Consider the following 23,143-nt stretch of genomic DNA (forward strand, 5'->3'; position numbering starts at 1 on the left):
GCGGGCCTGATCTGGCCTGCGGGCCGCCTGTTTGACACCTGTGATATAGCCCATAAAACCCCAAAACATCAACTAATTTAAAATACTACTGGGGTTTCAATTTGTTCTCTCTCTCGCTCTCTCATTCTCAATCAGTAAGTCGGCATGTCCGCTTTAATGAAGGCCGCCCACCAAAATAAAAGGTGCAACACTACTTGGCGAATTTTCACTTTTCGCTGGTGGTTCCGGTCCCCATTAACCGCGAAAACTGAGGGATTTCTGTACATTGATAAGCTTAAAATTTACTAGACACCCAAAATCAGGAGAGAAGGCATCAATGAATTTTAAACTTGCAAGGAGAACAGGGGAAGAAAATCATGTTTCTTTGTGTAGAAGTCTCAAAGGGCTGTAGAGACTACAGACTTACCATTACACCATCCTCTGATCTAAAACCTTCATGAGGGAAAGAGGATTGTTCCAGGATTGATACTATCATTGTGGGGACCATTTTGGTGTTTTTGTATGCAATTGGACTACCGTAAATTATATTATTATTATTAAAGCTTTGAAAACTCTCTCGGTTTACCGTCTTTCTTTGTAAATATGTGTAACCATGTATAATATGTATTTGCAACTGTATATTTTTGTAATATATTTATTTTAGAGACTTATTGTGATATGTTTTCTACAAGCGAATCAAAAAGAAGGGGCGGAGCAAACACGGGCTGACGGGAAGTGGGGTGAAGCTGAGTTAAATCTCTTTGTTGTTGCAGGGGACAATAGTGGATACCGGTATATATTTTTCCCACCCTTAACTTTGGAAATATACATTTTTTTCATTGGATTACTTTCAACGAGACCCGGACTTTAAAGGTCTGCATTAAATTCTAATTACAGGTATCATTTTCCGTTCCTGTTGCCGATTGTGGTGTTAGGACTGTATACTATATTTGTAGTCACAATCGCGGCACCTAGTCAAATTTGGGATAAGCTTTTGACTTTGCTACATGTTTAAATGTGGGCGCATGCGGCTTATATACAGGTGCGGCTTGTGTAAGGACAAAACCAATAATGCCCGTAAAATGTGGTGCGTGCGGCTTATAATCAGGTGCGCTCTATAGTCCGGATTTTACGGTACTTATTAGGGTTCAGATTTAGTTTAGAGTTACGTTTTGAGTGAATGTCTAAAAAATAGACTGCACATGCAAGGTCTGTTATAGAGAAAGACCCGAGTTCTTGCATCAAATCATTCAGCCAGCTTTTAGAGTCCCTAGGCCTGCACTTAAACGCCAGCACGTGCTTTTTTGTGTCGTTTGTCTCCGTCTCTTACTGTTGGCGTCGGTGTCATAGCCTTTGGGAGGGGTTTGACCCGTGTCACCGACCCCAATCCAGACCGTTCCTTCTGGATTCCGTATCTTCTTCAGTCCTTGAGCTTTTAAAGTCTTGCTGAGCTTGTTATTCTTGAGGTGCGTCGTCCGGCTAGCGAGGGAGGAGCAAGAGGCCTTGCCCCAGCTTTTTCTGTCAGGACATGCCGTCCTACCTTGTGACTGGCCAAATTTAGACTGCCCTTGTGAGGTGAGACGTTTACCAGCTCTCAGTACCAGTTTCCTGTGAGGGGCTGACCCCCTGTGGTGGAGTTGTGACGGCAACCTTTGATGCGCAAATAACGCCAACGCCCACGTCCCCTTACTTCACATTCCAGCAGTATCAGTCAGATAACATATCTATGTGGTTGACTTCAAACACAGTATTCACCTCACAAGTTTTGACATTGTTTGATCATTTTCTGACATTGCAAAACGAGTTTCTGACCAAACATTGAATACTCTACATCAGGGGCAGGGTTGGGTAGGGTTACTTTAACTGGATTATTTTCAATTACTTTTGCATTACTCCAAATATGCTAATAAAACACAAAAGAAAGTAAATAGGAATAAAATGATGACTCACAACACGTGGTAAGCTTTCTCTCTTGGCTTTGATCTCTTTGATCTCCGGCAAAACTAACATCAAATGCGGCAGAAACAAAATTGAAATAAATCCAAACAGCTTGCCGACATCATTTTTGCCGTTCCATTTATTCTGTTACTCCCCAAGCCTGCACAGAATTTAGTCATTTTATTCATATTTAGTTTCTTTTGTCTTTTATTAGCATATTTGGTATTGGAGTCATCCAAAAGTAATCGAAAGTAATCAAATTGAAGTAACCCTACCCAACCCTGATCAGGGGTAGGGAACCTATGGCTTGGGGGCCATATATGGTTCTTTTCATGAGCATGTATGACTCTGAAATAAAATGTAACTATTGCACATCTCTCTGTGGCGTTCCAAAGTCAAGAGATTTCATCCCGATTTTGGTCCATATAAAGCCGAAGCAACTAAATGCAGAAGTTCGATAAGAAACCGTTTGAACTGATAAATAAAAACGCTGGCAAACGACTTTGATTGGTTGAGCAGTACAGGTGGGCGGATCCCGGCACACAGCGCAAGGCACTTCCTTCTTTCTCTCTCTCGCTCAGTGCAGTGGTATGACGATATGCTTATCGTTTGCAGTCATTTGTGACATTTTTACAAAAGAACTTTGCATGCACATTGTTTTGAAACCTTTATTAAGGACGAATTTCATGAAAAAAAATGCCTCAACACTCTTAACTGAAGGTGGAAGACAAATTGTAAATGGCATATTTACATTGATTTGGGACACAGGATTTGGCATTATTATCATTTCATACATTTGATGAAATCCTCAAATGACACACAGTGAAATTAAATGTGCTGAAGAATTAGCGTTTGTCTAGAGAGCATGTTTGGCAGTTTTTTCAATTTTGTCTGAAAATATATGATATGGCTCTCTCAATTTATTTTTAACATTTTTTGCTTCTATGGCTCTTTGGGTCAAAAAGTTTCCTGACCCATGCTCTACATAAAAAAAATGCCAACAGCATTTCAAGACAAAATGTGTTTGTTAAAAAGTTGTGTTTATTTGTATAGCCCTGAAAAGTATTAAACAATTACACTCTGCATAAAAAGTGCTTGCACTGACGGGAGCCATTTTCATCTACCGTGAAGTCAAGGTAACAAGGTCCCACTGAAAAGAACCGAATGTCCTCTATATAGCTCAAAAGGAGTTACGGCGATTGGGTGCACTGGGTGGAAGTTATTCAGTTTTCGAAGTGTCCTCTACAGAGGTAGTCAGGAGGATGCGTGCCTTTACCTTCTTTATTATGGATTTTACGGCTGGTGCGACTTATAGTCCAGAAAATATGGTACTCTGATTTTGCAAAACAGCTGGTCAGCCCGTCTCGTGTTTCCCCTTTCTCTCTTCTGTCCACTGTTCAGTGTTCATTTGACCTGTGAAAAGTGATGGGTCCCGGGGACTCTCATGCTCAAAAATCTATGGGTCCCAACAGAGATCTATGTGTCCCCAAAATTTAGTCTTATCGAGGTTGAAATTGTAAACCGGCGACAAACATGTAATATAAATCTATAGATTCATTCAGTTTTAATCATCACAGTTTATTGGTAATACAAAGCAGTTATCACTTCAGATTTTTCAGTTCACAACAATATTGTACATTATACAAAATAATATTGCTGAAATATTAGTCTAAATATTCATGCAGTTTTAATCACTTCAGATTTTTCAGTTCATATATTCTTGGTGGTTTGCTGTCCCGCCACGGTCGTAATGCCTTCTCAAGGTCCAATTGCAGCAACGGAATTCCCATAGCTAATTTGTGGTTTTCATTCTCGTTGTGCCCACCCAATGTGCTTTTCTGAAAGTTCGTATTGCAAAATGATTTATGCAATCCAGTTTTTTTGTCACGCTAGGTGCACGCATCACAGAACATGTAACCTTCGTTATCATCCTCCTCATAGCGTCACCAGGAATATAATTGAGTCCATTTTGGCAGAAAAGTCCTTTTCTTGCTAGGAGTATTCTTTTGTTTATTTTCTTTCGTTGAATTGTTCGCTTCAACACACGTGTTTTCCTTGCCTTCGCGGTCTTCCGAAGAATTTCTCCGCCGTTTTTTCGTGCCGAAAATATTGCCGTTCTTACCACTTTCTGTATTATGTTTCGACTTATTACCGACACTGAAGAAATTACCAATTTTTTGTTGATTTGCACCCAATATCAACTGTTTTTACGGAGGCATACTTCTCTTTCACTCGACAACCACCAAAACAATGACGTCATCTCGAAGCAACGAGATCTCGTTTACCGAGATCGGCGCGAGACCAAAACAACAATGGCGGATCTGCCTGACGAAAAGTTTGGAGTGCGGTAAATCTTTGTTAAAAAAAAAAAAAAAAGTAATCGGTTAATAAAGAAAACTTGGTGTCCAAAAAGTTGCGTCCCGGGGACGCACGTTAATTTGACACGATGCGTCCCCAGCAAAAATGATGCGTCTAAGACGCAGGGACGCGGGCAAACCAGAACACTGACTGTTTGTCCTTATCGTCCCCTCACTCCTCCGTCCTGCAAACGCTCACGGATTAACGTCCCTGACGTCTTCACGGCCGCTCGCCTCCCAGCAGGGGCCCGTTTGAGCGCGGCGTTGTCATTTAATAAGTGCCATCAAATGGACAGCGGAGCCCATTTCTCGGCTCAGCTTGACTCCTTCCGACCGCACGCCGAGAAGAAGACGCCCGGGCGCCGCGCGTCACGCGTTTGAAATCCGTTCATTAATGCCTGTGGATGGATTCTGATTACTTGTACGCACACACACGGCGTTAACGGTCATTTTTCAGTGTTTTTTGCTTCGGTGGAGCAAAAGAATGCAAGCGTGTCTTTCAAAGGTTGCTGTTGATGGTTTCTTTTATTTTGTGTTCCAGGTGTGAGCTGGAAAACCGTTACCAAGGCAACCCTCTGAAAGGCACATGCTACTGTAAGTACTACTTGTTTCGAGGAAACGATCCAGGCCCACTTAATTGTTAGGAAAATAATGATTTGCTACAAATAATGACATCTTTGTTCCTCTGTTTGTGCCAATAACATGGATGCCGGGAGGAACACTATTACACGGTCTTCCATTCAATGCTTGAAGGGCAAATTAACCTGTATATCTACCTATTGCCATTGCTATCCATCTATTTATTTATCTCTCTATCCATCTCGCTATCTCTATCCCTCTATCTCTCTCTTGCTATCTATCTATCTCTCTATCTCGCTATCTATCGCTCTCTATCTATCTCTATCTCTATCTATCTATTTCTCTCTATTTATCGCTCTCTATCTATTGCTCTCTATCTATCTATCGCTCTATCTCTCTCTCTCTCTATCTCTCTATTCCTCTCTCTATCTCTCTCTATCTATCTCTCTATTTATCTCGCTATCTCTATCCCTCTATCTCGCTATCTATCTCTATCTATCGCTCTCTATCTATCGCTCTCTATCTATCTATCGCTCTCTATCCATCTATCACTCTCTCTATATCGCTCTCTCTATCGCTCTCTCTCTCTCTCTTTATCGCTCTCTATCTATCGCTCTCTCTCTCTCTTTATCTCTATCGCTCTCTCTCTCTCTATCCCTCTCTACTGTATTGCTCTATCTATCCCTCTCTATCTCTATCCCTCTCTATTGCTCTCTATCGCTCTAGCTCTATCCCTCTATATCGCTCTCTCTCTCTATCGCTCTCTATCTCTCTATCTATATCTATCTGTCTATCTATCTATACATCTATCTATACATATATCTATCTCTACATCTAGCTATCTATCCTTACCTTACCTTACCTGGTCATATCTCTCAAGAGGCGTGACCAACAGCAAGACAAAAACAAAGAAAATTAAAAAAGAAATATAAAAAAAAAAAAAAAAGGGAAAAGTATCAAAAAAAACGCACAAATTTTTTTGGACCATGGCCAACCCAAATGCCCAAACACCCAAACAAGTTAGGCACCTCGGCACACAAGTCGGTCATGCTTTCGTCCCTCCAGATGAAACGGGACACAAGAAAGCGGCAATGTCACTCGGGTCAGGGTGACACAACACTGTTCAATAGCAGGGCCCGACAGCTTTCACTGGTTTACCCCTGCCGCATCATACAGGTGCCCTGCCCACCCCTAAAAACGTGTCCCAAACATCCCACTATCCTTTCACAACAATTTGCCATTGGTACCGCAGAGTAAATAGCTTTATGTTACGATACAAACCTACGCTTACTACATTACTCGAATTTGTGAGTAAGTTGAGACTGCGTTATCATTTTTTTTCAGTGAAGTCATGTTTATTTATATTGCACTTCATCATAAGGAGTCTCTAAGAGGTGTGTAGTAAACACCTACCTGTTTTGTTCCCCTTGAAAATCCGTTCTATGATTTTTGGCATACTCTTATCCTTTATTCTACCAACCTGAGGATGGCACTGAAGCCCTGTCTTAAAGAAAAAATACTTGATCTTGAATGCATTTATTTAGAAAAGAGCTGTCTACTACAGGGTTCCCATAGATTGTTAAAGTATTAAAAGACAATTGATTAATTTAAAAATGAGGACTTAATTGGCATTAAAATGTCAAGTCATGTTTATTTGTATAGCCCTTAATCACAAAGAGTCTCAAAATGTCTTAAAGATATTCACTGTGTTTTGTGTATTGTTCGTATAATTCTAAATCTATTGCACCCTGGTCATCCTGGAAGTGGGATTACCACTTGTGAGGACCCTTCTCAAGGTTTCTTATTTTACCTGCTGAGGTTTTTGAGTTTTTCCTTGCCCGCATGTTGGTTTCAGATCAGGGGATGGTGTCATTGTAACCTGCGCAGTCCTTTAAATTTAAATTTTGTGATTAAGGGCTATACAAATAAACAGGATTTGACCTCAATCCAGTTTTCGAATGTTTTCAAAATGTAAACACATTACTGAGATTTATATCTGTTAGATCCAAAGATTTTGTAACAATTATCACTTGTCTTTTTTTGATAATTCACTGATTTAATCTGGCAACATGGCGCGACCACGATAACGAAACTATCAAAATGGTGATGTGATTTCAGTCGGGCCTTTTTGAGCAAACACATGTCAGAGGTCTACCCACAATACACATAGCAACTTCATACTGAGACGTTTACTTTAGACCATTGGAAAGTGTCAATTTAATGAGAACCTTTTTTGCCAGTGCTATGCCAAGTTATGTGTACAAGGCACAATGTCAATTGTCGATTTCAATTGTGATTATTTTTTTTTGTCGACTTTGTTTTAAATTTGATTTTATAAGGCCTTAAAAAGTCTTTAGAAAAGTCTTGAATTTAACGTGCCTTTAGCCGTAGCAAGACTGTCTTTCTCGTCTTTGACTTCCAGAGCTGTGACGCCATGTAAAGAACACCAGCACCCTATCAAGCCATTCACTATTTTGGTTTACATGTTAATTAGTCAAAGAGTGTTTTTGTAGTTTTGTGGAGAATGTGTAGTGTCAAAGGCGGGTTCAGCACTGTTACAACAAATGGCAAGCAGCCAAAATGGGGCGAACTGGCAAAAATAATACATAGAGAGCTAACGGGCTAAACCAGCCGGGATATGGCAGGCTAGCAGGCTGCTAAAAAAAACACTAAGCTGGACCTTGAAGTGGAAAAACAAAAGGCTGGCCGAACAAAAGCATGAAGTAAGCAGCCAGGCTAACCATGAGCCAACAACAAAAACGGCCACGGCAATAAACACGGACCCAGCCATAAATATACCAAACGATCACGACAGGCTAGCCGACTGCTAACAGGGCTAACCTTGGCGGGGAGCTAAGACATGCGGCGAAAACCACAAAGGAAATGTCACAATCACCTACCTAAAATCGGGCAAAGGCATCAAAGGAACGCAAGCTTTACATGACTGCAGTTAAACCCGGACTAAACGGTGAGAGGTCCCCCCCAACACAGTAGGGAGAATATCTGCATGTGGAGAAATTCGGCGACCTCACTCTCTGTTTAACTGTATTAGTAGTACTTTGGAGGTTGCTATAACCTTGTCCACCTATTTAGTGGATTCAGTGATAATATGAGCGATGCAGAATTTTTCATCAGTCGAAGATCAACGCGATTTGTTATCTTTAATCAATGAGTTACGAGAGTAGGGTTACCACATTTTATGAATAACGTGTTGCAGTACTCGTTACCAAGAAAATTAATTGCATTCCAGTAACGCGTTAGTCCCAACACCGGCCTCGGAAAATCAGATGTTACCACAGAGGTCGGCGCCAACACATCTCGAATCAAAGCGGCCCTCGTCGTCTTTGATGCCGGGCAGACATGACGTGAAGCAGATGGTCCGCATTCGAAGTGCAACTGAAAGTCAATCGATGAAACTTTTTGGTTTTTTTCAAGCTGCTCTTCCCCGCTACTCATTTCCTCTTTATAGAGGCAGCAGCAGGTTAGCGTCAAGCATGTCATTAAGCCCGAGGGTCCTCGTACATAACCATCTACAACAGGGATGCATTCGTTCCAGTCGGCTTCAGTTTTCCATTAAAATTATCTCTTACTGCAGTAATATTAATACGTTTTACACTTGTGTTCGCTAGATTACATCTCGAGGTACTTACAAAGATAAAACAAAATCGCAACGATGTGACAAATGGAATACACCGCAGGATCGACGGTGTTTGAATAACTCTCGTAAGTGCCAATGGCTGCCCCACACCTATGAGTTCTCATTTAACACTCTCCAAAATATTATTACCGTAAATTCCGGACTATAAGCCGCTACTTTTTCCCCAAACGTTCAACCCTGCGGCTTATTCAGTGATGCGGCCAATTTATGTCATTTTTCTAACGGCCGCCAGCGGCGCTCGAGTACAAAAGGTAAGATTTAGACCGGTGGAATATATGCGCCGAGGAAATCTGCAACTCCTTAGCTTGTGCACAAATTAAATTAGCGTAGAAATATCCTCACCATGCAAATTGCAAAAAGAAAAGCACATGACGCAGCTTTCAAGCTAAATGCAATCGAGCAGTCCGATAAAGAAGGAAACAGCTACTGCACGTAAACTTTACTTTGTGACCGTATTGTTAGCGTGTTTTTGAATAAGGGAGCATGGTACGACGTCTATATGATATAGTCTCTTTCCCATACTGGGGTAGACGACTTTGATGACGTCGATTATAAGGAGGAAGATGAGGACGGTTTACCGTGATTACTACAAGTACGGTATGTTTTTTTTGACACAGCCAATTACTGTGTTGCGAGCGTGTTCCTAGTAGCGTTTTGCTACCCTTCACAGGCAAGGTTTGAGATGAAAGTTATAATATTATTATTAAAGCTTTGAAAACTCTCTCGGTGTACCGTCTTTCTTTGTAAATGTGTAACCATGTATAATATGTATTTGCAACTGTATATTTTTGTAATGTATTTATTTTAGAAACTTATTCTGATATGTTTTGAACAAGCAAATGAGAAAGAAGGGGCGGGGCAAACGCGGGCTGACGGGATGTGGAGTAAAGGTGAGACGTGTTTGTGGACGCGGCCGACAATAGTGGATATTTGCCTTTGGAAATATACACTTTTTTCCTTAGATTAATTTCAACGGGCACCCGGACTCTGCAGGTCTGCATCAAACTTTAAGTACCGGTATCATTTTCATTTAGCCTACCCTAAGGATTAGAATCACGGATGACAAGGGATCTTGTTTATTCATAAAAATCAATGATTTTCATGTTTAGCATCAAATTTGTTACTAATCTGTTGAGGTAATGCAGCTTTACATCCGAACCAACTCACCACAAACAAACTCAATTGAAAGCTATGAATACAAATATGCTTACCTCTTTTTTTTAAATAAATAAAAATGAAATACATAATAAGAGTAAATGGACGATAACATCAGATCGCCCTACTGAAGCTGAGAAAATACTGCACAATATTGTCTTTAACATGAAACCGGACTGGACCTAAAGTATTTTGCAGCTTTATTGCCCCCAAGTGGCGGGAAGGAGCACTTGGTTTGTATTCATGTAAAAAAGATCTTAAAACTTAATACAATTACTTAAAAACTTGCTTTTGGGACATACTCAGGAATGTATGCCGGGCAGGGTTAAATCATTCAATGGATCCAGCCTTGAATCTGATCATATTCCTAGAAACTGGACAAAATTATTAAAAGAAATTCATAGAAATAAAGGTCAGTAGAAATACGTGTGTATTTGAATCAGATGAGTCATTGTGATTTACTTGGAAAATTGATTTCTAACAGGTATGAGCAATCGTTGACATGATCAGTGTCTTTAAATATATGATAAATCATTCATATGATCATTTTTAAAATTTAGCTTATATTTGTCATTGCACAGTGTATTTTAATACATGAGCAATTTTCCAAAGCTAATTATTGAATTAGCATTGAATCAGCTCGGTGGCCTTGTGGGTAGGGCGCCCGCTCCGAGACTGGGAGGTCGCTGGTTCAAGCCTCGGCCGATTCAGACTTACAACATTGGTACTCATAGCCACCCTGCTTGGCGCTCGGCATTAAGGGTTGGAATTGGGGGGTTTGGTCACCTAATGACTCCCAACACAGCAGCGGCGCCCTGTTCGGCTGCGGCTACATCGGCTCGCTACAGATGTATCGACATTTTGTTCTGTGTGCATGGGCACAAAAATGACAATAAAAGTAAATCAGATTATTTAATTATTTTTAAAACTTAAAAAATAGCCCATATTATGTAAATCACTCAGCGCCCTTATACAAAGCAGAAGTTTTTGTGGTTGACTAAGTACTTCGAAAAATAGAATGGTCTCTCAGGAACTGTCCTCTTATGGTTCAGATCTTACCTCTCAGATAGGACGCACTGTGTTAAATATGGTGAAAATGACATCTGAGCCCTTTATTGTTACCTGTGGTATTCCACAGGGTTCAGTACTTGGCCCCCTGCTTTTCAGCATTTACTTGCTTCTATCAGGTGATATTATTCGCAAGTATGATATCAGTTTCCATTGCTACGCAGATGACACTCAACTGTATCTTCCGATGGAGGAATCTGCCACACCTAACTGTGGAAATTTGGAGGCCTGCCTCAGAGTGATTAAGAGGCTATACAAATTAACATGAATTGATTTGACTTAATAATTCCAACCGGGTTATAATATTGTACTAACAAATTAAGTTGTTACTTTAGCAAACTGGAGCTCTTCGTGAACATTGGTCACCCCGAATTTGAATGGTACAAAAAGATAGATTTTTATCGTAGCATAGCCATGCTACGAATTCAATATGTATACGTTATCAGATGAGCAATTTTCCAATTTCTAGAAACAATTGGTAAACATTGGCGCGGCCTCACAGCCATACAAAAAAATCTCGTCTTCAGAAATCTAGTTCTAAATCATTATCCGAAGTATACATCACATGATCTCATAAATGTGCAACAAGTGCAAACTTCTTTTAATCTCCTTCCTCAGACACTCTGCTGATTGACTACCAGTTCACCTTCAGCCTGTCCCAGGAGGACGACCGCTACTATACAGCCATTAATTTTGTTGCCACGCCCGAAGAGGTCAGTCCTTTTGTTCCTACAAATCCCATCTGTTCTTCAGTTATACGATCTTCACCTCTCCCCTACTTAGCCCAACCGTGATCTCGACATGTTCATCAACGCGTCCAAGAACTTCAACCTGAACATCACCTGGGCCTCCAGCTTCACAGGTGATCTCTCAATGGAATTCCTCTATGAGAGAGAGATTTTCTAAAGTGGCTTTTCTACTTTTCTACAGCGGGTACGCAAAGCGGCGAGGAGATCCCCATCGTGTCGCGCAGCAACATTAAGGAGTTCAAGGACAGCTTCTCCAACGAGAACTTTGACTTCCGAAACAGCCCCAACATCACTTTTTTCGTCTACGTCAGCAACTTCACCTGGCCCATCAAGATACAGGTGAGGGGATGCAGCTTCCGCCTTTAAAACTCTTGGTTGGTTGGATCCCTTAACCACTAGGGTTGTCGGAGCATCATTTTCTTTGGTGTGTCTTGGGCAAGTACAGCCTGGTGCCACCCATCCCTCTCCAGGCCAACATATGTTTCCACCCGGTATCGAACGGGGGACCTTTCGTTAAGTTATCATGGTGATAATAGTCATACTGTTTGATCAGATCTGCATTTCTTTAATGTCATCCATCCATCCATTATCTGCACCGCTTATCCTAATTAGGGTCGCGGGGGTGCTGGAGCCCATCTCAGCTATTTTCGGGCAGTGGGCAGGGGACAACCTGAACACAGGGACAATTTGCTCGCTCATTTACACTTAGGGACAATTTGGACCGGCCAATTAACCCGACATGCATGCTTTGGGAATATGGGAGGAAACCCACGCAAGCACGGGGAGAACATGCAAACTCCACACAGGGGGTTCGATCTCATGACCTCAGAACTGTGCCACACAAGCCCTAACCACTGGGCTGCCGTGCTGCCACAAATATATAGCGTTATTGTATAATATGCTGAATGAACTAATTGAGTAGCTTTTACTGTAGATTAAATTCCCTGCACTTTATAGTCCAGTCTGCCTTACATATGAAAAATATACTAAATTATTTTCTCGGGGTGCGCCTTATTTTCCGGTGCATCTTATAGTGCGGAAAATAAGGTTATTTGTCACAATATCCTTGATAAGTTCATCCAGGTCCATGTGCAATCTCTATCACCTGTAGAACTAGTAAACCAACTAACGCAACAATGACCTGTTTCTTGTTTTTAATTTGAAAAATCTTCACATGATTTAAATGCTTTGAATAAATGCTCATACAGCTTCCTCTACACTTTTTTTCAGTAACTTTTTTGCTGTTGGCTGTCTTGGCTAGCTCTCTTTTAAAAGCGTTGAATTAGAAAATTATATATATATACAAAAACATGCATTTCAGGTGAATTGGCCAGTCCAAATTGTCTCTAGGTGTGAATGAACGAATAAGTTGTCTGTCCCTGTGTGCCCTGTGATTGGCTGGCAACCAGTTGAGGGTGTCCCCTGCCCACTGCCCGGAGATGGCTGGGATGGGCTCCAGCCCCCCCGCGGCCCTAACGAGGATAAGCGGTACGGCTGATGAGATGAGATATATATATATACCGGATCAATATCCCCCTAGTGGGAGGTGGCTAGAGTCAAGAACACATTCCTGACTCTTTCTGGGAGATTGATACAGAGGAGGGGATTCCCAGCCCCCTCGCTCAACCCAACTGATGTGTTGGGGGTCATTAGGTGACCAAAACCCCTAATTCCAACCCCTAATGCCGAGCGCCAAGCAGGGAGGCAATGAGTACTAATGTTGTAAGTCTTAGGTATGACTCAGCTGAGGCTTGAACCAGCGACCTCCCTGTCTCGAGGCGGGCGCCCTGCCCCCAAGGCCACTGAGCTGGAGAATTAGAAAATAGCCCAGAAAGACAATGTTTGACAAAGGCAGTAATGTAAACAGTAATACAAAATAGTTATATAGGCAGGTTTAAATTAGAGATACAAACAATGAAACGAAAATGGCTGAATAAAAACTACAACATAAAATAAACACACAATTAAATACCATTAAGTAAAACATTTAAAAACAAGAGAAAATGAATAGGCCAAATTTATATAGAAAAATTTGGGGAAAAAACTGTAATTAATTAAAGAATAAAATGGTTAAAGCCAAACACAAAAAAATATTTAAAAAAACTATGAAAAATAAATGCAAAAATGATTAAAACATAGAAATCCGCCTAAAAGTATGTCTGCTTCATTGGACGTTGCTTCTTGTAATCCTTTCGATTCGCCAGATTATTTTCGTTTACAGATAAACTCGTGAAATAATTCCCAATATGGTTTCGATGGACACCTTTTCCATTATTAGGGTCTGTTCATGCGAGTTTTATTCATGCACAAAGCGCGAGGTAACGTGAAACTTGCGTCTTACTGCACAGAAAAATGCATAAATTAGCCGCATCGTTGCATAAGCCGCAGGGTTGAAAGCTTGTGACAAAGCAGCGGCTCATGGTCCCAATTTTACGGCATGTGCTTTTATTTTTTCAATTATGACCGAGCAAACGATTTTAGCATGACGTATGAAACTTGAATTTGAAGTTCTCTCAATCAGGTGTCCGTCCGTCACTTTTCTAACGTTTTAATGGTTCTCTGCGAGCCACCCGATGTTATTTCCCTCCCGCGCGTGTGTTTGTTTTGCTTGGGAAACGTCCCACCTGGAGCGCATGAATAGGAATCTTGTCCGGGTTCCTGCACTGTGCGGTCCCGCTTGAATGCGCGTCTTCATGCCTCGGCGGAAGCACTTTGCGTGTCTTCGCGAGCGGTCGGCGGGACCCGGCCCCTCGACATTCCCAGTAAATTGCCCAAAAAATCTGCCCTTCTACTTCTCCAACAACAAAGTCTCACTGGCCAAATGCTGCAGCAGCGTTTTCCAGTTTGGGTCCGTTCGGTTATGACTCAACACGCTGGGATTCAAACAGGTTAGCTTTTGTCCTACAGTAGAGATCGGACAGTTTTGATTTTAACATTATGTTTTGGACCCACTCGGAGGAAAAAAAATGGCTACTAGTGAAGTCCGTGACTCGATAGTCCACGTCTTCCGTCGCACTATAACTCAAAACAGGTAAGTTATGTTAGCATACCTGTCGCGCTCCAGGGCTCCATGCCCTTACAAAAAGTCGTATTTTCCCTTCGAAAATACAAAATAATCTTACACCATATTTTTTTTCAAACGTGTTTATTCATGTAGTTTAACATGTTATATTGTACATGTGTTTCGTTATATCATATATATCGTTAATTAACATTTTGTTTTGAGATACTGAGTTGCTCGACATGAATGAGGTTTATTCTAAAAAAAGTTAAAAATGAAGTCGCTTGGACGTTCACTGTAGAAGGAAAAAATACATGCAAATAGAATTAAGTAGAATTTTCTTATTCAAATTATGAATTCATTTTCTGCATTATTGTTGGTAATATACAGTTTAAAGCAGGGGTGTCAAACTCATTTTAACTCGGGGGCCACACAATAGAACAAACATTTTGTCGGAGGCCGGACTAGTAGATTAAAGAGAAAGAAAAAGAGAGAGAAAGAAATAAGAGAAAGAGGGAGGGAAAAGGAGAGAGGGCGGGACAAAGAAAGAAAAAGATGGAGAGAGCGTGAGAAACAAAAGATAAAAAGTCGTGAGAGAGGGGGAAAAGAGGGGAGAGCAAGAAAGAAACCCAAAGAGAAATAGAAAGAAGGAGAGAAAAAGTAAAGAAAGCACGAAGGGTATGAAGAGAGAAATAGAAAAGGAAAAAAGGAAGTTAGAGCAAAAGAGGTTAAAAGACACAGAGAGAGAAAGAGACAAAGAGCAACAAAGAAAGAAAAAAAGAGAGACACAGAGAGTGACAGAGACAGAGTGGAAGAAAAGGGGTGGAAAAGAGAGAGAGAGAGAGCGAGAGATACACATGTACAGTGTCTTTGTTCGAGGCACCTGGCTTTGGCAACATCAGGTTGACATATCTCAACCTGCAGCTTGTTTTTCTCTTGCGCTTTTCTGAGTGTTGTCTCGCTGGCCGGATTCAATCCTAAGCGGGCCTGATCTGGCCCACGGGCCGCCTGTTTAACACCTGTAGTTTAAAGGGATAACCACAAACCTGTCTTTTGTCATTTTCTCCTTTTATACTTCCTTTTTTTCTTAACTTCTTTATACAACATCATTATTCGTAATATAATGCATCAAGGCAAGTGAGCCGTTTGAGAGCCGGCTCTCTTGAATGAGTTGAGCCGAAAAAGCCGATTCTCTAAAAAGAGACGGACTTCCTTTCACTACACAACTATCACGGAATGATGCATGATGGAAAATCTCCAGGCAGCAGACGCATGCGCACAGTAGCATCAAACAGCTCGCTTCGTTTGCAACAATACCGAGATAGAGGATACCACGGCGAACTCGTTTGACTTGATTGATTTGCCGTTCGGTGATAGTCGGCGTATACCGGATGGTACTCATAATTGAAAATTTTGCGTTTTTTAAGGACTTTCAAAGCCAAATTTCCAATTTCTCCAGTACCATTAAAAGTAGAAATCCGGTGTGAATCATCAATTTTGAAGATTCACAAATATATCTTTTTGATCTTGCATGAATGAATGAATGAAAACTTTATTCGAACATCAAAATAGAAACAGAACAAAAACAATAACTCAACAAAGTAATGTTACATAATATGTTCGAAAAGGGGTAGTAAGAAGCAGATGCTTATTTTCCCTACCCCTTCATCATCCCTATTAAATACACTCATGATAATAACAAATATAGTCATAATATTAATAAAAACAGTTATGATATAACAATAGCAACAATAACTCAAAGTAAACTAGACACACTATTTCCAATCTCCCCCACCATTCATACCCCACCCTCCTCAGCTCTCTATTCCTCCAGTAATGTTTTTTTTGTATTTACGTGAATAGATGGACACCGTTTGATCTCGTCTTGCAAACCGTTCCAAAGCTTGACTCCACACACAGACACACACATACTTTTCCTGGTGGTTCTCACCTTCGGGATTACGTCAATAAATCACATATATTTGTTTTTGAGACAAATCTCTTCCCATAGAGGTGTTGAGTAAACATAATATTTAGCTTACATTTTTTTAGTTACAGGGAGTTCTTCCCATTACAATCAGGGTTGGGTAGGGTTACTTTAACTGGATTACTTTCAATTACTTTTGGATGACTCCAATAGCAAATATGCTAATAAAAGACAAAAGAAACTAAATATGAATCAAATTACAAAATTTTGTGCAGGCTTGGGGGTAACGGAATACATGGAACGGCAAAAATGATGTCGGCAAGCTGTCTGGATTTATACCAGCTCAGTAGCCTAGATGGTAAGGCGCCCGCTTTGAGACTGGGAGGTCGGTGGTTCGCGCCCCGGCCGAGTCATTCCTAAGACTTAAAAAGTGGTCGGCGGCGCCCTCTGTTGGCTGCGGCTGCATCGGCTCGCTACAACGGGTCAGGTGCAATCGACATTTCGTTCTGTGTACATTGTTACACAGAATGACAATACAAGGAAATTATTATTATTATTATTATTATTATTATTATTATTTATTTTCATTTTGTTTCCGTCGCTTTTGATGTTAATTTTGCCAGAGATCAAAGAGATCAAAGCCAGGAGAGAACGCTTACCACGTGTTGTGAGTCATCATTTGATTCATATTGAGTTTCTTTTGTCTTTTATTAGCATATTTGGTATTGGAGTCATCCAAAAGTAATTGAAAGTAATCACGTTAAAGTAACCCTACCCAACCCTGATTACAATTTACCACTGGGAAACTTCATTATTACTTGGCCCATAATTGATACATAATCCCGAATCAACTAGTTCTGAATCAATCCGAAACAGGGTCTCGACTGTGATTACGGGACGGAAGAGCAGATGAAACGCTGCACTGGCTCTGGTATTTGTTTACATAAATCATCTTGCAGTTACTCCGTGAATGCAAAAATGGAGATTATACGGTGAACCCTCATAACACGGCACACAGCATCCAAATCATTGTAAACAAAACTCTGCAATGCTGAGATGCTATCTTAAAAATGTCTCAAATGGTGTGCCTCCTTGTGACAAATATCTGAATTACCGTATTTTACAGACTATAAGTCTCTCGGGAGTATAAGTAGCACCAGCCACAAAATGCTTAAGAAAGAACAAAACGATGGGTGACTCAATCCTCTGCTGAATTGTGTGTGAGAAATCAAAAGTTCTAAAATAAAAATAAAAAAATCATGTGTAAGTCGCACTCTCAGTATAAGCTTACTCCGAATCACTAAATCCCATGAAATATGCATCCTCCGTCTATCTTTTACCGGTAAAAAACTCCGAGATGATAGGCCGCTTCACTCCCTCTTCCCGCTTTAAAAAATGTCCCCCACACAACAAGGCAAGGTGGAAATTATGAACACAAGCATAAAGCGCCCTCTTGTGGTTCATGTTAAAATATCATGTGAAGTGATACAGTACCAGTTATAACATTTAATATATTTGTTTAATATAGTTCAATACGTTTCAATTGAAGAATTGAATATGACTTTAATTTCTCATAATTTTAGATAGACAGATAGATAGTTTATTCATCCCCGTAGGGAAATTCACACTTCCAGCAGTCTACCCCGTTGTTTATTAACAGATGAACATGATGCCCTAGGGGTGCTTGTAGCGGAGTGGATGACGTCACGCCAGTCCAAAAGTTCGACATCCCTGCGGCAGATGGAAAACTTTTCTTTGTGAAAATCCAGGGATACACCACCTCGTGTTAGCAAGTCCGCCTCCTCTCCGATTCCCCCCGGCTTTCGTGTCTCTGTTTAGCGGCGTTGAAGCCGGGTAGCTCCGGGTAGCTCCGGGTGGCTACACGTTAGCGTCCGGAATGCTAAACGTGAGCCACGTTTCCCCAAAACACAGCAACTGCGCTCCCTGTGCGCTTCGATGTTTTCCACCAGCACTCGATGATCTTATTTGGTCGTGAGTTCGCATTTACCATGATTACGGATGGTACCGAAGACTTATATCGCCGCTAGCCGCTTCGCTAGCTCCGGCTCTTCTTCCACGATAGGCCCCTTCATCACGCCGGCACAAGAATTCTTCAGGGCAAGGAGTTGAAATTCCTTGAATACACGCATTTTTTGTGTGCTAAAACCCATGTCCCATAGGATAGAAGTAATCCATAGTGTAGTTGTCAAAACGGGAAGAAAAAACACCGAAGATAGGAGCAGACAATAAAACAATAGCGCAGCTGCTGGAAAAGGCAGCTGCTCGTGGCAGCACCGCTTTGATCTACTGCCTACTGTGCAGAGTTCCATGCTCTTAAACATGCTGTGCCTTTAAGAGACAACCTGGTGTTGTCACTGCTGTTACTTCAGACATGCACATCGTTTCTAGGTGTTCAGTTTTGCGAAAGTCATGACGCCAAGTATTAGAATGGTCCGCTTTAAATTGTTTTACATGTATAATAGACTTTGTAAGTGCTCTATTTAGTTATTTTATTGAAAAATGATCATTTTACTTTTGGTAAATTTACTGCGTCCCTTTGTATTTTATACTGTTTGGCGTGCCCTGGTGGTAATTCTGTCTTGCAGTTTTAATTTGGCCTATTTGATAAAATATTTTGTTTTTGAAAAAAAAATACATTACTTTAAAAGATTACACAATCCCTATAAATTCAATTACAATGCAAATATTTGAATTTCGTCTACGTCAGCAACTTCACCTGGCCCATCAAGATACAGGTGAGAGGATGCAGCAGTGGTTCGCGCGTGTGCGACACAGTCCTGAGGTCATGAGATCGATCCTCCTGTTTGGAGTTTGCATGTTCTCCCCGTGCTTGCGTGGGTTTCCTCCGGGCACTCCGGTTTCCTCCCACATTCCAAAAACATGCATTTCAGGTGAATTGGCCGGTCCAAATTGTCCCTAGGTGTGAATGAGCGAGTGAGTTGTCTGTCTCTGTGGCAACCAGTTGAGGATGTCCCCTGCCCACTGCCCGAAGATGAATGGGATGGGCTCCAGGATAAGCAGTATAGATAATGGATGGATGGAAATCTTTTGAGGGGTAAACATATGATATGCACATTTTACTTACTCTGGATTAACAAAAGAGATAATTTAACCCTCTCTTAACAAATATAAAACCTAATAATGAAAGTTTACTGAATTCCACTACAGATTGCTAAAGCTAGTTCCAAACCACACAGACTATATGTACAGTGCATAGTATTTTCCTTTATGTGTAACCGCGGTGTACCTGTCCCACCAAAGATCCACATTCACGCTGGACTGGATGATGAGGTTTTTATTATAGTTGCTGCAAATGAATGAGTCACAACACAACACGTGGTAAGCTTCTCTGCTGGCTTTGATCTCATTGGCAGCTCGTTGTAGACTGCCCAAAACATATCAAAGAGCTTTCTTTTCAGTTTACATCAAATACATTTTAGAATATCAACATCACAATACATTTTTACATCCATTTTAACAAGATACATTTTAACAAGAGATCGTATAGTGTTTTTTTAACGTTTACAATGAATTCACCATATTTTTCTTTAGTCTGAATTTTAACCAACATCATCCTTTTTATATATATGAGAAAATAGAAATAATAACAATAACAAGTATAAAGAACGGGCACAATTTACCTGCAAATGAATGAGTCACAACACAACACGTGGTAAGCTTCTCTGCTGGCTTTAATTCTTATAAGGGGAATTAGCATTTTAGCACAACATGCAACATCCGGCAAAACTAACATAAAAAGGCGACAGAAACAAAACGAAAATAAATCCAAACAGCTTGACAACATCAATCACATTCCCTGTGCATGTTGAGAGATTTGTCAGCTGTGGTTTTAATGTTTTAAATTAACTTATCGCGGAGCACCAAAAGATCATGTCTTACCGTTGGCAGCTCGTTGTAGACTGCCAAAACCCCCCACCTTCCTGTGGAAAAGCCTAAAGCCAAACCAACCTTACCACATACCAGCAGGTGGCACTGTTTGACTCATCATTGCAGGACACTTATACAGAAACTATACAACATATTTCAGCAGGAATTTCAATAAAACAAAAGTTATTATTACACCCGTTACATATGTATACACAAATTTTATTTTATAGCATCCCAGCTTTCAAGTTTTTTTTTTATCAACTCTGGGGAAAAAAAAGAAATTTTTATGTTAATTTAATAAAAAACAATCTTTAATGGTCTTGAAATCTAATTTAACCCACAAATTATTTTGGAAATAATGAAGAGAGCAAGGAATACATGACAGCAAAATGAAAAATAGAAAAAAATAGAGAAAGAAAGTTGCAGCTCATAAAGGAGAAAAAACGCCAAAACATTCCTATTACACACCACACTCTTGACCTCTACATAAATCCATACATGAATACCTTTATGGCACATGAAATATTCATATGCTAATCCCACATGTTGCTATGCTAATCCTGCCCATGCTGACTGATGAAAAGCAGCAATGCGGACAACTTGCCTTGACGGATGCTGATGCTGGGGGCGGTGGCAATGACGCAAGGCTGCCACAAGGGCGCGCTGTGGAGTCACTATTACAGGAGGATTTGGGGGTCACATCCCTGTGGTGGGTGGGTAGGTACTATTCGTGGCGCACTTCCATTGTGGCCCCTGGAAAGCTTGATGAAGGGGCTACTCGTTGATACAATTGCTTTTGTCATGATTGACTTTCCTTCTGCCCACCTCAAGTGAGAGCGTGTGCAGAAACACACTCGGACGTCATTATGCAGCTCACTGCAACCTGTTAGTCAAGTCATTTTATGTGTATAGCCCTTACTCACAAAGAGTCTCAAAGGGGCAGTAATAATCGTATTAGCTGTTAATCACAAGGGAATCAATGCAACGACAAAGTGAAGCCAACAGTGTCATCATCCTTTTTAGCAGACTTGTTGTGAAACATGGCAACAATATCCAGCATTTACAAACACTTCACCCAAAATTCAAGCGTGTTGTCAACTCATTAAAATTGAAGGTTTTCGAGCACCCGTACGAACCCTGAATACAAACTCATTCCAGCTGCCGTTAATCACGAGGGAAAAGCAATGCAATGGCAAGGGGGAGACATCAGAGAGCAGTGCCAAAGTCATTTTTATGTAGACCTGTTTTATTTTTTTTTCCTGTTGAACGCGTAGTCTATCCTGAAGACTGTCGGGAAACATGGCAATAATTATTAGCAGTAATAATCGTGAAATTCAAAAGGGGCCGGGAACCTTTTTGACCCAAAGAGCCATAATAGCAAAATATTTTGCTTTGTTTTTTTGAGAGAGCGGGAAAAAAATTCAATTTTTTTTAGCACATTTTATTCCACTGTGTGACTTTACATGATTTGATAAAATGTATGAAATGCGAATAATGCCAGAGCCTGTATCCCATATCAACAAATCCATAATTTAAAACCAGCCCCCCACCCACAACTATATCATTTTGAGCCTTATTTTGTTTAATAAAGATATGGTTTCAAAATGAGGTGCAAGCAGAGTTCTTTTGTAAAAATGTCACACAAAAACTGCAAACGAGTGTGCTGACGTATTTACCTTCTGTGCAGACGGGGCTGGGCAGATAGAAGTGCGCTGTGTGCATAGCTCTGCCCAGCCCTACTGCTCACCCAATCAAATTGCTCTGGGTGTTTGGCTGGTGTTTCTGGCTGTTTACAGTTTTTCTGTGGGTTTTTATCATTAAGTGCCTCAACAGTGAACTTAAATTGTTTAATGAGCTTTCATAAAAAAGCAGAGGTCTCAAACGCGATTGAGTTGGGGGCAGCTGAAGCCAGGATCCAGGTGAGGTTGGGCCAAATGGGGTCTTCCTCAAAAACAGCGCGGATAAAAACATTCAGCTGTTCTTAAAGGGACAGTGTTTTGTATTTGTTTGAATGTCGCTGTAACAAAAAGTTATCAAAATATTTACCCAGCCTTTCTCAAAAAATACGAAAAGAAGTAAATAAAAGTGTTTTTATTGAAAGAAGGAAAACAAATCAGGAAGAAGAAATAAGAAAAAGGGACAAAAGTAGAAAAAAAGAACGAAAGAAAAAGGTTGGGAAACGAAAGCAAAATAGGAAAACCGAGGAAACAAGGAAATAAAGAGAAACATGGCAAAAGTATATAAGCTCTGTTGACATTTCAATGCATATTTGCTTTGAGTTGATTTAAGTCATGTGGGTTGTATTGACATCTTTATTAATTTATTGTGAAAAGTTCCAGGGAGCTATTCGTTTTATTTAAATGTATTACACATATTCTTTGTTTCTTTTTGCGTGATTAAACAATTCTTTCGCCAATTATTAATCTTTCACCGCAAACAAATATCTGCTCTCAGCATCAATTTCAGCCCTGAAAACCCCATTTCGTCGGATCCTTAGTCCTGATGCCTTTTCGTGTCTCGTCCACAGATCGCCTTCTCGCAGCACAGCAACTTCATGGACCTGGTTCAGTTCTTCGTCACCTTCTTCAGGTCAGCGTACCATTTTGTGTGTGGCTCGGTGTCCGGGCGGTTCCGCTGAAGAATCGGCGGTCCGCCTGGCATCTCTTCAGGAAGCGCTCTAATGTGTTATCGATTTTAGAAATGACTGCCAAAGATTGAGTGCGGGGGCGTGGCCGTTGCCTGCTTGATCGCTTATGCGTGTGTGCACTTTATACACCTTGTTCAGGAAAAGCACAAGCTAATGAGATTTTGCAACTTTCCGCA

At 40.7% G+C, this 23,143-nt stretch overlaps 1 protein-coding gene across 1 annotated transcript in view; it reads left to right on the forward strand.

The window, feature by feature from the left end:
* The window catches only part of atrn (attractin), a 110,090-nt gene that overhangs the window by 50,460 nt on the left and 36,487 nt on the right, over window positions 1–23,143 (forward strand). The window contains exons 21-25 of the mRNA XM_088355105.1: window positions 4,816–4,868; window positions 11,353–11,447; window positions 11,518–11,596; window positions 11,665–11,822; window positions 22,848–22,909. Of these exons, the coding sequence (XP_088211231.1) occupies window positions 4,816–4,868; window positions 11,353–11,447; window positions 11,518–11,596; window positions 11,665–11,822; window positions 22,848–22,909 (447 nt within the window). The remainder of the gene's footprint in view (window positions 1–4,815; window positions 4,869–11,352; window positions 11,448–11,517; window positions 11,597–11,664; window positions 11,823–22,847; window positions 22,910–23,143) is intronic.

Source organism: Urocampus carinirostris, chromosome 15, assembly GCF_059441175.1.
Source record: "Urocampus carinirostris isolate Australia breed hairy pipefish chromosome 15, RoL_Ucar_1.0, whole genome shotgun sequence".
Classification (NCBI taxonomy): domain Eukaryota; kingdom Metazoa; phylum Chordata; class Actinopteri; order Syngnathiformes; family Syngnathidae; genus Urocampus; species Urocampus carinirostris.